At 45.3% G+C, this 17378-nt stretch overlaps 1 protein-coding gene across 3 annotated transcripts in view; it reads right to left on the bottom strand.

Moving 5' to 3' along the window:
- LARP1B (La ribonucleoprotein 1B) overlaps nt 1-17378 on the bottom strand; it is a 104691-nt gene that overhangs the window by 55701 nt on the left and 31612 nt on the right. For all 3 annotated transcript variants that reach the window (XR_012158553.1, XM_073341095.1, XM_073341094.1), the window contains exon 4: nt 11040-11208. Coding sequence is in view for 2 of the 3 variants with exons in the window: in XM_073341095.1 (XP_073197196.1) it covers nt 11040-11208 (169 nt within the window). In the remaining variant the exon portion in view is untranslated. The remainder of the gene's footprint in view (nt 1-11039; nt 11209-17378) is intronic.

The raw sequence follows: 17378 nt of genomic DNA, 5'->3' as shown, positions 1-17378 counted from the left end.
TCTTAAATAATTAACCTAAAATATTTAAACAATAGGAAAGATTTTAATACCAATGCTGTAAGTAAAAATAAAATCAGAAAATAGTAACTTTTCAGTTTTACAGAATAGATCTTAAGTAAGCCTTGAATTTAATAACTGAAGTGAATTTGGTCAAGCTTAAAGGAGGAACCGCAAAGGGAGGTTACTTATTGTAACTGGAGGTTCTTTGAGATGAGTGGTCCCTATCTGTATTCCACATGTGGGTATGCATGCAGGACATGCGCCCGAGTCCAGAACTTCTTCAAAGCAGTGTCTGTTGGCCCGCACACATGCAGTAGTTCTCCTCTTGCTCCTGACCAGGGGCTTAAGGGGCAGTGGGGGTTGACGCCTCTTCAGTTCCACCTCTGCAAATCCAACAGGATCCAAAGCATAGTAGATGGCAGGGGAGGGGGATAGTGGAGTACAGATAGGGACCACACATCTTGAAGAACCTCCGTTACAGTAAGAAACCTCCACTACTTCAAGTGATGGTCCCTGTGAGTATTCCACACATGGGTGATTGGCAAGCAGTATTCTGACTAGAGGCTGGTAAGAGGAAGCTGGTAGCAAAGATGCTTGCAGCACTACTGATCCCACCACTACATCAACAGCTGAGGCATGAACTAGAGCGTAGTGTGTCACAAATGTGCGAATCAAACTCCAGGTGGCCTCTCTGCAGATGTTCTGCAGTGGAATGTCTGACAGAGATGGAGCGAGCTGTGACACCCCCAAGGGGAAGAATGTTTGATATCTTGTAGCACTTTAAGATGCATCCTGAGACCCACTTAGAAATCCTCTGGGATGATATGGCTTGCCCATGCAATATCTGCTATGGCAATAGAGTCTGGGTCATTTCCCAATAGGCTTGTATCTTTGTAGTTAGAACACCAGGGCCTGCCGGACATCAAAGAAGTGAACTCATGTCTTCAGAGGAAGTGTGAGGTTTTGGTAAAAATAAAGGTAAGTATTATTTGACTGTTGTGGAACTCAATCTTTGAAGAAACTTGAGTGTAGTCAAAGAGAAATCTTTTCTTTGTGAAACGCTTTAACAGGAAGGTCCACCATGATACCTCTGAGCTCACTGACCCTCCTAGCTGAGGTGACAGCTACTAAGAATGCCATCTATGTGGATAGGTGGACTTGGCACAAGTCGCTATGGTGTTGAAAGGTGGGCTAGTGAGCTTGGACAGGATGAGGTTAACATGCCATTGAGGGGTAGGTTTAAGCACTGGTGGGAAGGTCCTGATCAGGCCTTTCATGAATCATACTGTAGCTGGGAGAGTAAAGAACACCGGAGGAAGGAAGGAACTAATCACTGCTAGGTATACTCCTAAGAAGCCAAGAGAGACCCTGGAAGTCTTTAGGGACAGGATATACTGCAGCCATTCCAGTTCTAGACTCTCTGGAGAACAATGATTTTGTTGCTGAAAAGCGTCTCCATTTAGCCTGATAGGTTTTAGTAGACTCTTTTGGACTGTGGTTAAGGATCACCTGAACTGGGGTGGAACAGGAGCATTCTATTTCCAACACCCATCCAAAAACCAGAATGGGAGGTAAGGTGGCATGAGCCCAGTCTGGAATGCTTGGTCTTCCCCCTATCTGGGTTCAGGAGATTCAGGAACAGGCAGATCCTGATTGTTGGGGGGGAGACATCAATAGAAATTCTGTGAACCAAAGCTGTCTGGGCCAGTGGGGTACAAGGAGAATGATGTTGGCTTTGTTGCGATGCATCTTCCCTATGAGTTGCAGAAGCAGCGGAATGGGAGGCAATGCAATCTGAGGCTGTTCATCCAGGACATCAGCAAGTGTTACCTTGAGAGTCACAATAGGGGGAGCGTTCTGTTCATTTGCGACTCAAAGAAGTCCCACAGCAAAATAACATGCTGTGTAAAATCTCACTTAGGACTGCATCACGAACCTGCCACTCATGGCCTATCAACAAGATTCTGGTTAATTTGTATGCCAGGGAGTTGTGAATACCCATAAGATATGTGGCCTGTATCGCAATGCAGTTCCTGACATCCCTCTTCCAAAGTCTGACAACTTCCTGGCAGAATGGATGAGACCTCCCTGTGTGTTTATATAGACCACCATGGTGATAATGTCCAATATTATGTGTATACAGAGTGAGCATATAAGTGAAAGGAAGACCTTGCATGCAAGGAGGATCAACCTCAGTTCCAGTAAGTTTATATGTAGTCTGGCTTTTCATGGGGACTTAGTGCCCTGAGCATCCCACCCCAAAAGGGAAGTTTGTCTGTCATACTGGTGGCCCTGGAAGTGGCACTGTTGAAGGGAACTCCCACTATGACCTTTTCTGGGTTTGACCACTAAGACTATGGCTACACTTGCAGATGTAGAGTGCCAGGAGTTAAACCAGCCCTCAGAGACCGCAGCAGGGAAAGCGCTGCCACGTGTTCACTCTGTCAGCTGCAAGCACAGTGGCATGGCCACATTAGCAGCTCTTGGAATGCCACAGATGCCAAGTGGCTTCAGCGTGTAGCAAGTGACTGCAGCCTGTTTTTCAATGTGGGGGGGGGGTAGGTCAAGTGTGACAGGGAGTGTGTTGTGTGTATGTGGGGGGAGACACTGTTTTGGGGGGCAGAGAATGTGTCGGCATGTGGTCTTGTAAGTTCAGAGAGCAGTAGCGGGAACCCTGACATCAGTTCCCCCCCGGCCTCTCTCTCTCTCTCTCTCTCTCTCTCTCTCTCACACACACACACACACACCTGCCTCTGCAGCAGGACCATTCCTCAGTAATGGTTTACTTCGTGTCCCAGAGCAGATAAGCATGCCGGATGTCAGAAACAGAGCTTTGAAAGGGGATATCTGCATGCCTGCAGCAGAGTTCAAAACAATGACGAGAATGGCCACTTGACTTCAAGGGATTATGGGACGTTTCTGGAGGCCAACCACAGCACAGTTATGCAACACTTCGGCCACACTGACACCCCAGCATTTCAGCCAAGGCACAGCAAGCTCTGTGCTTCTGTGGAGGTGGATTACCAGAGGTGCTCCAGCCGCGGACTCAAGGTGCCTTGCCAGTGTGGACACCTCAGGAGTTAGGGCGCCCAGAGCTGATTTAATGTGATCCAACTTCCAAGTGTAGCCAAGCGCTTAGTTAGGGAGGTGACAACTCTAACAGGAACTACCACTTTGGAGTTGATGTGGTCCTTGATGGTTGATAGATCAAGTGGAGCCAAGCCTGCACGCACTGCAAGTGAAGTCTGGCAAAAGGAGTCACACAGGTGCACGTGGGGGCCTAAAAGTGAAAGGCACCTTGTGTACTGTGGCTCATGTTCTGTGGATGATGTGTGACATCAAGTTGCTCATTGCATGAAACCTTTTGTGAACACTTCCGTGGAAACCGAGTCCAAATTTTGCCCCTATAAAAAGTTTATTGACTGGTGGGTAACAAAACAGACTTTTCTTCATTGAGAAATGCCTAGGGGCATTTAAAACTTGTATGAAAAACGCTGTTGCCAACCTGATGAAATCTGAGGAAGTAGTGACCACCTTGTCCAGTGAAGAAGCACCCAGTGAAACCATCGGATTCAGTTCCACCTCTTCCCTCCTTGTACACTGATGGAACCAGCTTGCGAGAGGAAGAGGCGTGATATAACTTGAGAGGGGTCCGGATGCCTGCTATAAGGATCCAATGAACCCCAATAAGACTCGAAAGAGGGATCAATCAATTGCGGGGAACTCCCAAGAAAACCACTACCAGCGGTCCCTGGGGAACAGCAAATGTAACCCCTCGACTGTCTATTGGGGCTCAACTGCCTCCATTGAAATACCCATGTGGCCATCTCCTCTGATTCATCTCAGTTCGAGAATTGCTCCATCGGTAGCAGCAGTGCTGTCGGTGCCGGGGCACTCCTTCCAGAAGGCTGGAGGTGAGACAGCTTCTCGGACAGTTATGTACCTGCCTCCTCTGGATAAGGACATCCCTCAGGAGGGCCAGGCCAGAAAGAAGTGGAGACCATGGATAAGGAAGGAATATATCCTCTGGTGTTACAAAAGTCTTGGTATGCTCTCATGCCTGAGGGCTTCCCCCAGTTAAAACGGACAGATCCAGTGCACCTGCAGCAAATGGACAGTCTTTACATGGATGAGGCAGTACTGACAATGGGTCCAGACCATCACTTGTAGACAAAACCAGCGAACATCTATCCTGATGATTTACAGGACCATAACCAGGGTGGGGCAAACCCAGGGTGCAAAGCCTGGGAGGGGGAGAAACGTGCAGAAGAGTAGAAAAATGGGGCGGGACAAATAAACGATAGGAGGTAGAGCCCTACAGCAGGACTGGGATCCCACAGGACCCACTGCCACAGTAGCAGGAGTAGGATAATTTTTTAAATAAAAAATGCTGTAACAGGTAGGAGTGGGAATTGTGGGGTGGGAGGGGATCAGGATTAAAAAAAAATAGTCCTCCTACACCACAAACAACATGAAATGCTCTGGCCAGCAGCCACTGCTCTCTGGCTGCCCAGCTTTGAAGGTAGCGCCGCTGCCAGCAGCAGTGCAGACGTAAGAGTGGCAATACTTAATACTGCAGGGTAGGCAGCATGACTGGGATCCTGCAGAACCTGCTGGCATAACAGCAGGTGCAAGATAAAAATTCAACCAACAATGCAGGAGCAGGTGGGAATGGGTATTGCAGGGTGGGACTGAATTAAAAAAATAGTCCCTCACAGGTCTCTAGTAAGGGGTACAAATATGCTTGCTCGCCCCAGGTGCTAAAATGCCCTCTTACTGCACTGATGATTTGGCATCAAGGTGACAAATGGAGCTTTCTTTTTACACATCTTGCCCTCCAATCAGGTGGTCTTCATCGGAGCCTGTTCCTTAGGTTGCATATGTGACGTTTCACCCCACCTGCACAGGCTCAGAGGAAATGTGCTTCTTATGGATGGTCCTCAATAGGGATTTGTCCTTGCTACCATGAGAGCGCCCTGCAAAGATGGGCTTAGATAGTGAGAGCTCCACTCCAAGACACATGCTTGGACAGATACTGCTGGTCAATTGAGGGGTCTGATGTACATAGGGGTCCCGATGGCCCTTTCGGAGAGAGACGTCATAGTATTCTCCATCAGGGCTTCCATAGGCAAAGCTCCTGGGCAGGAAAGAGCAACAGATACTGCACTTTGCAGAGATATGCACCTCACCCTGACAGTACAGGCTACATTGATATTTGTGACTGATGGACAAGATCAATGGCAGGAGATGCAATTCTTGAATCCCGGGACCCTGGGCATAGTCCCAGAGCTGGGGAAAGGCTTCCCAACTGGGGAGAAAAGTACTCTATACTATACATTTTAACTAACTTAAGAATTCAACTATTTACAATTTTTTTTTTGATAAGTTAAGCAATGAAAACAAGGACAATTGTAACTCAGGCCATGCATCAGGAAGGAACTACAGAAGCATCGACCCACACTGCCTCCTATACCCTCGGTCAGGAGCATGAGGTAAGCTACTGTACATATGTGGGCCAACAGATGCTGCTTTCAAGTATTTCCAGACTTAGATGCATAGCACGCATGCATACCTGTGTGTGGAATATACATAGGGACCATCATTAGAAGAAGAATGTGGGATACCTTCATAACAGAAAGAAAAGACCTTAGTTCCAGGCGATGGAGATTTATGTTCCTAACAACGTTAAGTTGTGGTATGCTAAAGTATAACAAACACTAAGATGAAGCATATAAGAAAAATATCTTAATAGCAAAAGGGTAAAAAGATTCATAATGCTATCTAGCTCAGGGGTAGGCAAACTTTTTGGCTGGAGGGCCACTTCAGAGTTGTGACACTGTATGGAGGGCCGGTTAGGGAAGGCTGTGCCTCCCCAAACAGCCTGGCCTCCGCCTCCTACCACTTCCCATCACCTGACTGCCCCCCTCATGACCCCCAATCCATCCAACCCCCTCTGCTCCTTGTCCCCTGACTGCCCCTTCTGGGACCCCCGCTCCTAACTGCCCCCCTGGGACCCAACCCCCTATCCAACCCTCAACTGCTCCCTGTCCCTTGAGTGCCCCGAGCCCTATCCACACCCCCACCCCTGACAGTCCCCCCCCCCCGGGACTCCCATGCCTATCCAACCCCCCCTGCTCCTCGTTTCCTGACTACCCCCCCCCAGAACCTCCCGCCTCATCCAACCGCCCCCTGCTCCCCATCCCCTGCCTCTTATCCAACCCCCCCGCTCCCCACCCCCTTACCATGCTGCTCAGAGCAGCAGGAGCTTGCAGCCCCACTGGAGCCAGCCACACCGCCCAGGAGGAGCGGCAGGCCAGAGCGCTGGCGTCGCTGCGGGGGAGGGGCCGGGAGCTTGCCTCCCCGGCTGGGAGCTCAGGAACTGGGCCGGATGGTCCCGCAGGCCGGATGTGGCCTGCGGGCCATAGTTTGCCCACCTCTGATCTAGCTTTTTAACCATAACGTCTGCTATTCTGCAGCTGGTTGGGAGGTGGGAGAGGCACCTTAATTCTTATGCAAAAAAAAAAAAGCAATATGGATCATGAATAAAAAATATCAGATATCAACATATGAATCAGATAATTCAGATTTAAGTTCTTCAGACTTCCGATGGAATATACATTTTAAAGTTGACAATTTTTTTTTGCATCAACACAAGGCTAGAAGATTCACCATTATCATTACAAAAAATAACAGTTCTGTGTGATAGAACACCAAGACCTTTTACCCTATAGTGGAGACTTCTGTTTTTAACAAGTATTGTTTTTGTCAATTTTTTAGGTATAAATGATACCAAACTGTGTTCTAAAGCATAAGATTCTCTGTTAATAGAACACAAATTTTGTTCTTGCCTGGCATATTCTATAAAAAGAGCCAAGAATATGACGTGTTATTCACTAATAAAAACTCAGCTGTCTTTGGAATTTCCAGTTTTGTGCATTATCCACTATTTGCAACTCTAGATCAATATTTTTAGAAAGTGTTCTCCAATTTTGGATATATTTGCCTTAAATACCAGTGTACAACCTATCCAGAACTTCTTAAAGTTGAAGGCTTATAGATCTCAAGTTATTTTCCAGCTTCAGACTTAGTTACAGTTCTCATTATTTGTGCTGTCCCACAAACTGACCTAAGCATATGGGTTATACTTTATCCATTTGAGTTTTTAAAATGTGTCTTTGCAAGATACATACGATACAGTATCCATTTTATTTTCCATATTTTACTGTGGAGAAAATACTGTTTTAAATCCCAAAATCTCAAGTGGCCCCTCCTAAACTAGCTTGTCCAGATTAAGACAGAAGTGGAATCAACAGATTTAGCAAAACTTCTTTCTGTAAACAGCTCTCAGGAAGGACAGTAGACCATGGAGCACTCTCTTATGAGTTTACTCTTCTTTGACAAGTCATGGGCACCAATGATACTGCCAAGAATGACCTTAAGTGGGACACTGCAGACTACGTGGCTCTGGGAAGAAGGATAAAGGAGTTTGAGGCGCAAGTTGTGTTCTCGTCCATCCTCCCTGTTGAAGGAAAAGGCCCAGGTAGGTACCGTCGAATTGTGGAGGTAAATGGGTGGTTACGCAGGTGGTGTCGGAGAGAGGGCTTTGGATTCCTTGACCATGGGATGTTGTGCTGGAAAGAAGGATTGCTAGGAAGAGATGGGATCCACCTAACTAACAGAGGCAAGAGTATCTTTGCAGGCAGGCTGCTAACCTAGTGAGGAGGGCTTTAAACTAGGTTCACCGGGGGACAGTGATCTAAGCCCTGAGGTAAATGGGGAAGTGGGATACCGGGAGGAAACACAAGGAGGAAGGTGCGGGAGGGCGCTCCTGATTCATACTGAGAAAGCAGGGCAATCGGCTAGTTATCTTAGGTGCATGTACATGAACGCAAGAAGCCTGGGAAACAAGCAGGAAGAAATGGAAGTCCTGGCACAGTCAAAGAACTATGATGTGATTGCAACAACAGTGACTTGGTGGGGTAGAACACTGTCATGGACGGGTATAAACTGTTCAGGAAGGATAGGCAGGAGAGGAAAGGTAGAGGAGTTGCATTGTATGTAAGAGAGTGGTATGATTGCTCAGAGCTCCAGTATGAAACTGGAGAAAAGCCTGTTGAGAGCCTTTGGGTTAAGTTTAGAAGCAAGAGCAAAAAGATGTCATGGTGGGTGTGTGCTATAGACCAGTGCTACTCAAAGTGGTGGTCCGCGGACTGGTGCCGGTCCGCAAGCCATCAGCTGCCGGTCTGCGTGCATAGTGGGAAAAAAAATTGCCGGTCCCCCACATCAGATAGCTTGAGAAGCACTGGTATAGACCACCAGACCAGGAGGATGAGGTAGACGAGGCTTTCTTCAGATAATTAACTGAAGTTTCCAGAACACAGGCCCTAGTTCTAATGGGGGACTTCAATCACCCTGACATCTGCTGGGAGAGCAATGCAGCAGTGCACAGACAACCCAGGAAGTTTTTGGAGAGCGTTAGGGACAACTTCCTGGTGCAACTACTGGAGGAACCAATCAGGGGCCATTCTCCTCTTGACCTGCTGCTTACAAACAGGGAAGAATTGGTAGGGGAAGCAGAAGTAGGTGGTAATCTGGGCAGCAGTGACCATGAGTTGGTTGAGTTCAGGATCCTCACAAAAGGAAGAAAGGAGACTAGCAAAATATGGACCCTGGACTTCAGAAAAGCAGACTGACTCCCTTAGGGAACTGATGGGCAGGATCCCCTGGGAGGCGAATATGAGGGGGAAAGGAGTCCAGGAAAGCTGGCTACATTTTAAAGAAGCGTTATTGAGGGCGCAAGAACAAACCATCCCGATGTGCAGAAAGAATAGCAAATATGGCAGGAGGCAGCTTGGCTTAACAATCAAATCTTCAGTGAGCTTAAACACAAAAAGGAAGCTTACAAGAAGTGGAAACTTGGTCAGATGACTAGGGAGGCGTATAAAAATATTACTTGAACATGCAGGGGTGTCATCAGGAAGGACAAAACGCAACTGCAGTTGCAGCTGGCAAGGGATGTGAAGGGTAACAAGAAGGGTTTCTACAGGTATGTTAGCAACAAGAAAAAGGTCAGGGAAAGTGTGGGACCCTTAATGAATGGGGGAGGCAACCTAGTGACAGATGATGTGGAAAACGCTGAAGTACTCAATGCTTTTTTTGTCTAGGTCTTCACAGACAAGGTCAGCACCCACACTGCTGTCCTGGGCAACACAGTATAGGGAGGAGGTGAGCAGCCCTCAGTGGTGAAAGAACAGGTTAAGGACTATTTAGAAAAGCTGGACATGCACAAGTCCATGGCTCCAGATCTAATGCATCCGAGGGTGCTGAGGGAATTGGCTGATGTGATTGCAGAGCCATTGGTCATTACCTTTGAAAACTCGTGGCGATCAGAGGAGTTCCCGGATGATTGGAAAAAGGCAAATATAGTGCCCATCTTTAAAAAAAGGGAAGAAGGAGAACCTGGGGAACTACAGACCAGTCAGCCTCACCTCAGTCCCTGGAAAAATCATGGAGCAGGTCCTCAAGGAAACCATTTTGAAGGACTTGAAGGAGAAGGTGGTGATCAGGAACAGTCAACATGGATTCACCAAGGACAAGTCATGCGTGACCAACCTGACTGCCTTTTCTGATGAGATAACTGGCTCTGTGGATATGGAGAAAGCAGTGGACTTGATATATCTTGACTTTAACATCGCTTTTGATATGGTCTCCCACAGTATTCTTGCCAGCAAGTTAAAAAAGTATGGCCTGGATGAATGGACTATAGGGTGGCTAGAAAGCTGGCTAGATTGTCAGGCTTAATGGGTAGTGATCAACGGCTCGATGTCTAGTCAGCAGCCGCTATCAAGTGGAGTGCCCCAGGGGTCAGTCCTGGGGCTGGTTTTGTTCATCATCTTTATTAATGATCTGGATGATGGGATAGATTGCACCCTCAGCAAGTTCTCAGATGACACTGAGCTGTGGGGAGGTAGATACGCTGGGGGGTAGGGATAGGATCCAGAGTGACCTAGACAAATTGGAGGATTGGCCCAAAAAAATCAAATGAGTTTCAACAAGGACAAATGCAGAGTCCTGCACTTAGGAAGGAAGAATCCCATGCACCTCTACAGGCTGGGGACAACTGGCTAAGCAGCAGTTCTGCAGAAAAGGACCTGGGGATTACAGTGGATGAGAAGCTGGATATGAGTCAGCAGTGTGCCCTTGTTGCCAAGAAGGCTAATGGCATACTGGGCTGTATTAGTAGGTGCATTGCCAGCAGATTGAGGAAAGTGATTATTCTCCTCTATTCGGCACTGGTGAGGCCATATCTTGAGTATTGTGTCCAGTTTTGGGCCCCCCACTACAGAAAGGATGTGGACAAATTGGAGAGAGTTCAGCAGAGAGCAATGAAAATAATCAGGGGATTGGGGCATATGACATATGAGGAGAGGCTGAGGAAACTGGGCTGCTTCAGTCTGCAGAAGAAGAGTGAGGGGGGATTTGGTAGCAGCCTTCAACTACCTGAAGAGGGGTTCCAAAAAGGATGGAGCTAGGCTGTTCTCAGTGGTGGCAGATGACAGAACAAGGACTAATGGTCTCAAGTTGCAGTGGGGGAGGTCTAGGTTGGATATTAGGAAACACTATTTCACTAGGAGGGTGGTGAAACACTGGAATGGGTTACCTAGAGAGGTGGTGGAATCTCCATCCTTAGGAGGTTTTTAAGGCCCAGCTTGACAAAGCCCTGGCTGGGATGATTTAGTTGGTGTTGGCCCTGCTTTGAGCAGGGGGTTGGACTAGATGACCTCCTGAGGTCTCTTCCAACCCTAATCTTCTATTTTATGACACCTCAAAAATGACAAGGGCAGGGGGGAAAGTAGTTTTAAAACTTTACACTGCAAATAACGCATCCAGTCTCATGCACATACTGAAAGGTGAAAATAGAAAAGCATAAAGTATGCCAAGTCACTCACCTTCCTATCATCTGGAAGGTTTATTATCGAAAAATTTTAGTAATGCAATAAATCAGAATTGTTATAATTTTGCGTAGTGCCTAGGCCAACCTTTTTTCCTTTGATTGTTACACTGAGCCTCATCTTCACTGACATTTTCTCCAGGACCATCTGGCTTTGCTTGCAGGTTCTCAATTTCAGTGGTAGCTCTCTTTTCAGTTTTCTCCTCCTTTTCTTTTTTAGTTAGTGGCTTTTTATTCTGATGATTTATGGTTTTGCACTGCAAGAGATATTGCTAAATATTTAACATGATTTTATGGATTCTGACTGCATAAAATACATTTAAAGCAAGTTTCTGTACTTATTAACATGACTTAAGATAAGTGGTTCTCAATCTTGGAGCATGATAAGCTCCAAAGTTATGAGTTGTGTAAATTATAAAAATTATTATTATAAGGGAGTCCTCAGACTTATGATGCCTGACTTACATTGGATGCCACTTACAATGCTTTTCAATTGACTGCCCGCTTCACCCCTACGACGTTTGTTTCGCCCTTACGACAAAAGCTGGCAGGGAGAACAGAACACATCACATGTGAGCCTCAGCCAATCATGGATTTCACTGTTCAAGCTTTCTGATTGGCTGAGCCTCGGGCTGGGAGCCAATCAGAAACAAGCTACCCTAGCCATGGAAGCCAATCAGACAAGCGACTGCAAGGGACCCCCTTCCAGCTTCATTCATTATAACGCAACCATGAAGTTATTTACAAGCAATTCTGTTAAAAGCAAGCCCAATTCTGCATAGTATGGTGCCTGCATTCTGAGCAGCCACCTGTCTGCCCAGCCAGCCCAGCTGCTCCAGAGAAGACTCCAGGGAAACTTGCAGCCCAGACTTCAGAGAAGCCCCCAGCCAAGAGCCCTCCAAAAAGTTCTGGAAAGTCAAGGCATATGTGATTTTGTGCGTTTATTTGCATGCTGTTTACCAAGTAAATACACTGATGCTACATTAGTCATCTATAATTCATTTAGTTCAAAAATCTGGGTTATTGTGGTGAAAACAGTGCATCAAGCCTTGCTTCAGGAACAACCGCCCCTTTATACCATTGATTCCTATGGGAAAACCAGTTTCGACTTACAATGTTTCAACTTACAACGCAATTCTGAGGAACAAATTGTGTCGTAAGTCCGAGGACTCCCTGTATTATTAAACAGATTCTAAGTTTTCATTTTAAAAATGTTTCTAAGTCTTCCTGGTTACAAAAATTAACTTTAGAATGCAAACAGTTATAACAATTAGTTGTACTAAATATGTAACACTGCAGAAGGTACAATTATGGTATTTTCAACAACAATGTATAAATGATATCTTGTTAAAGTGAAATTATCTACATTATAGCAAAACATAAGAATGGGAAGTTACTTATCTTATTGTATTCAAAGTGTGTGGTCCCTATCTGTATTCCACCATGGGTAAGAATGTGGACCACACGCCTGAGACCAGAGAATTCTTGCAAGCAGTGTCTGTTGGCCCATGCTCTCACCTCTGCTCTCCTCATGCTCCACTGTGAGGATATAAGGAGTGAAGTGGACCGACCACCTCCAGTTTCTTCTGTACTGTGAATCTTGTCATGATCCAAAGCAGAAGGAAAGGAAGGTGGGTAATGGAATACAGCTAGGGACTACACATCTCAAAGAATTCCACTTACAATAAGATAAGTAACTTCCCTTTCTTCAAATGCTGGTGCTTATGTGTTTTCCATTGTAGGTGACTGAAACAGTAATCAAAGGAGGAGGGTGCAAGAATGCAGGCAATATAACTGCTTATAGAAATGCTGTCCCAAAGGATGTGTCAGAGTGTCTTGGACCAAGGAATAATGTTTCTTGAATGGGTGGATACAACTCCACACAGCTACCCTGCAGCTATCAAGCTGGGACACCTCATGAAGTGATACTACAGAGGTTGCTTGTGCCGTTGTAGAGTGAGCCCTTACCCTGTGAGGTGAATGAATCTGTGCCAAGGATACAGTCATAGATCCACTTATATTCTTTGAAAGGATATAGATTATTCTCATACTTGTTCTGCTATGGCAACCAACCGTCTAGATAATTTTCTGATCTGTTTCATTCTCTGTGGGTAAAATGCCAATACTCACCGAACATCAAGGGAATAGTCTTCTTATCTGAGGCATGGGACTTCAGGGGGGGAAAAAAAAAGCACAGATAAGTGAATTGACTGGTTTATGTGAAGTTACAAAAAAGTTTCTTAGGAATGAATTTCAGGTGTAATTGTAGTTAGACGTGGTCCTTATGGACTATTATGTCTAGTACATCGGTCATTAGGGCCCCAAATTCACCTACTCTTCCGGCTGAAGTGATGGCAGTGAAGAACATGACCTCCTCTGACAGGCAAGACATGGAACACATGATTAGTGGTTCAAAGGGGGATTTAGAAGATCTCAGTGAAGGGTTGGTGACTTTACTGGTGCAAAGTTCCTGAACAGACTCTTCAAAAGAGTAGACTGTGTAAACGTCCATTGGCAGGAGACACGCTGATATGCAGCCAGATGAACCTGTAGCGAGCTAAGGGAAAGGCCCATTTCTCTTAAGAGTAGGAAGATATTCCTGCCGTTTTGTACTAACTGCTGTCTCTGGAAATACATGGTTTTGCTGGGCCCGGATAGAGAAACATTTCCACTTGGCGAGGAAACATTTTCTGATGGAGTCCTTTCTGCTATTTTTAAGAATAGTTTCCAAAGTTTCAGGGTCGGACCATTCTAGGCTTGTTGCTCTCCAAATACCAAGCTATGAGAAGAAGAGCATCTGGGTTGGGATACCTGATGCTGCCATTCTCTTGGGTCAAGATGTCTGGGATGGGTCGGAATGCTGATAGGTTGTCAGGATGACATTTGTAGGAGACTTGGCAACCAGAACGGTCTGGGGGTGATGAGGATGTCTCGTGCCCTGTCCAGTCAAATCTTACGAAGAACTGGAGGTAATAGAGGGATGACAAGGAAGAAATAGCTCAAGTGATCTGACTAAAGCAGTAGAAGACCATCGCTTCTGGCGTACTGTCTTTCAGCTCCCCTGGAACAATATATGTTCCCGATTCCTGTATGCCTGGGGGCAAACAGACCCAAAGTGGGGGTTCTCCACTGATTGAAGATCCTGTTTACCACTGAATCATGTAGTTCACATTTCTGATGGGTGGCAAAATGTGGGCTGTTTGCCAGTGAATTTTGGGCTCCCAGGAGGTACACTGCCAATAGGATGCCATAAGCTGATCACTTCTATAAACAAGGGGGATGGATCTCACCCCTCCATGCTTGTGACAGACAAACAAAACAAAACAGAACAAACAGTCTGACATTATCAGGACATTCTGGGATTGTATGAGTGGTAGGAATGCTTTGCAAGGTTCTCATACAGGTCTCCATTCTACAAGTTGTGTGTGGATTCTGGCTTCCTTAGGCATCCAAGTGCCTTATGCTGTATGATTGTCCATGTGGGCTCCCTAGCCTATCTGTAATTATCATCTTGTCAGATGTGCAGGACAGAAAGAGAATGCCACGCACATATGTACAGGGTCCCTCCCCATTTCAGTGAGACCCTCAACTCAGTGGGGACGGTCACTAAGGTGTTCATGCTGTGCTTGTTCTGTTGTATATACTGTTGAGAGCCAAGCTTGTAGGCAATGGAGTTGGAGTCTGTCAAATGGCATCTGCTTCAGAAGAGTGAGGCATATCTGAACTAATGATCAAGGGCTTCGCGTAGCTAGATCTGAATGCCCATGTAGTGAAATCGGTCCTTAGAAAGATCAGCCTTTGCCCTGATTGAATCCACGGTTGCTCCTATATATTCTATGCTCTGTGTTGCAGTCAGGGTAGACTTCATATTTATGCAGATTCCCAGGGATGCTAGAAGGTTGAATAGCAACGAGGTTGGCATTAAGACTTCCAGGCAAGAGCTGCCCATCAGAAGCAAATTGTGCAAGCATGGTGGAGTTGCCTCATCTGAGCTACCACAACTGAGAACACTTTTGTGAGGACTCTGGGAGGTGTGACTAACCCAACAGGAAATACCATGAATTGATAGTGCTGGAGGCCTACCACAACCTGAGGAATCATCTGTGGAGTGAATAGCCAAATGAAAGCACATCTTTCACATCAAGAGCTGTGAGCCATGTGTCCTTTTCTGGGGATGGTGTTATTGATGCCATTGTACTGTTGTGATAATTGGGTCTACAAATTTACCCTAATTGGGAGCTCAAGAGTTAAAAAAAAGTGAATGCTCATAAGATGCCACAACAACCTACAAATGTTGATGTCAAAATTTATGAAAGGGAGACAAAGCCTGAATTAGTCCAAACAAAAAGACCTACTGATGTAACACAAGGACTGTGCTAAGATCATGCTTGGTAAATACGAGAAATCTGTGAACCAAAATTGGCATGTCCGAAACCAGGCTTAACTAGTACATAAAATAATGACAGGATGGACTATTCCCCAACCTTTCTCTGTGTGGGTCTTTAAAGAGACTGAAATACTGGCTACTGGAGCCAGCTTTATCATTCTGACTGCCACTCCCACCATCTTGTGGGACGCTGGACCTTCTTCATCCCGATCCTGAAAGATGACCAGACTGGGCCAAAGGGAGGGAACCAGATGACATTGCAACCTTCACTGGCTCTGGCTGAATCTCAACCACCATGTGGGACAAAATAGGATTAGACTGTAACAGCAATAGCAGCAACTGTAACCCATAACTAATTTCTCCTTTCCTCAAAAGGACAGTTATTTGATACCATTTTTGATACCATCTAAGTAACTGTCACACAAGCAGTTTTTCCCATGTAAAAAAAGTCTTCAGATAAAGGGAAAGGAAACAAGGGATGTTTTTAAAATGAAAGCCTTACTTATATTGCAAATATTTTTTCTTTTTTTTTTCTTTTTCTTTTTCTTTATCCTTTTGTAAAAGGTTCAAAGGATTTTTAATGGTGTTTGTGCAATAGTACTAAGCAAGCTGAGAGCTCTGAACCTGAACCTTATTTAAACACTATTTAAATGTTGAGCAGTGGCTGGATTAACATCTTTAGCCCATATATTCCATCTAAATCAATATAATGGTACCCATATGGGATTTCAGTTTGCAAATAAAAATGTTGAGTTAATGCAGCTCAAGTATGAGTCTCTAGCCTCCTTTCTTCTTGGGAACTAGGAAATATTTCCCCAGTGTTGAGGGGATACCTGCTCTATTGCTCTCTCCTGGAGAAGAGATTCAAATTCTTGGAGGATCCCCTCATGAGAGAAGTCCTTGAAAAGGGATGAGGAAGAAAGTTTTGGAGGTGGGGAGAGAAACAATGGTATAGCTAGAATGGATGATATCTAGCACCTACTTGTCTGTTATCAACCTCCAATTGTGGGACAAGTTCTCTAAACATTGCCCAAAGTGTATCTTGGTGCTGGGTGAAGATGGCATCAATATTGATTCGCAACCCTCGATGGTCTTGTCGAAAATATCTCTTGGTTGGGTAGCTGCAGTTGAAGTGGAAGATGCAGCATTGTGACAGTCTGTACCCTTATGTTCATCCCTTCTGCGAGGTTATGATAAGTTTTGTACAGAGCATGCTTTGTGAGGTATCATTTGAAAACTCATAATTTGCTGCTCATTATTGCCCTGATAAAATGTGTGGCAACATAGTATGTAAAGTTATAAGACTCTACTGTATGATATTACTAAGACATGTTCCAAGGCTGGGAGAGCAGTCACAAACCAGTTGCCCAGAGACAAAAGGCTAGACTATGCCTCAGCCAGCTGTCAGCAAAATCAAATGACCCATCACCTGGTTAAAGTGGCCATTCTTTTGGCAAGAAAGAGGACATGGGTAAAAAATCTACATATTAACAAAGAAACAGCTGGGGGGTTCCTGTTTACACAGACCTTTCATCTCCCGAACCTCAAAAGGAACCTTTGATTCTCAAAGAAGAGAAAGCTGTAAGAAGGGGGAGCAGATGCCCCAAATTATTCCTCCCTTTCTCTCTACCCACAGCATGCACAACACCTGAAGAACAAAGGAAACAGCTTTGGACTGGGGGAGGGATCTTGGCTGAAAGGAATTCAGCCAGTAAGACTGCTGAAACACATGGTGAGAAACACCTTTGCTTTGAATTCATTTAGCTTAAGTTAGGTGTTAGTTGCAATTTACTTTTATTTTCTTGTAACCAATTCTGACTTTATGCCTCTTTATTTCTAGTCACAATCTAGTCTTTTGTAGTTAATTTGTTTTCTTGTTTTATTTAGACCCAGTTTATTTTGGACTGACATGTTTGGGAACCTCCATTTGGGATAATGGTACTTGTGCATATTATTTTCCACCAATAAAATGATGGACTTTATACGTGCTGACATTGTACAAAATGTACGTTTCTGATGGGAAGTCTGGGACTGGGAATT

This window comes from Lepidochelys kempii, chromosome 4, assembly GCF_965140265.1.
Source record: "Lepidochelys kempii isolate rLepKem1 chromosome 4, rLepKem1.hap2, whole genome shotgun sequence".
NCBI classification, from domain to species: Eukaryota; Metazoa; Chordata; order Testudines; family Cheloniidae; genus Lepidochelys; species Lepidochelys kempii.
Note: the sequence above shows the minus strand (reverse complement) of the source record. Positions and strands in the feature narration are given on the sequence as shown.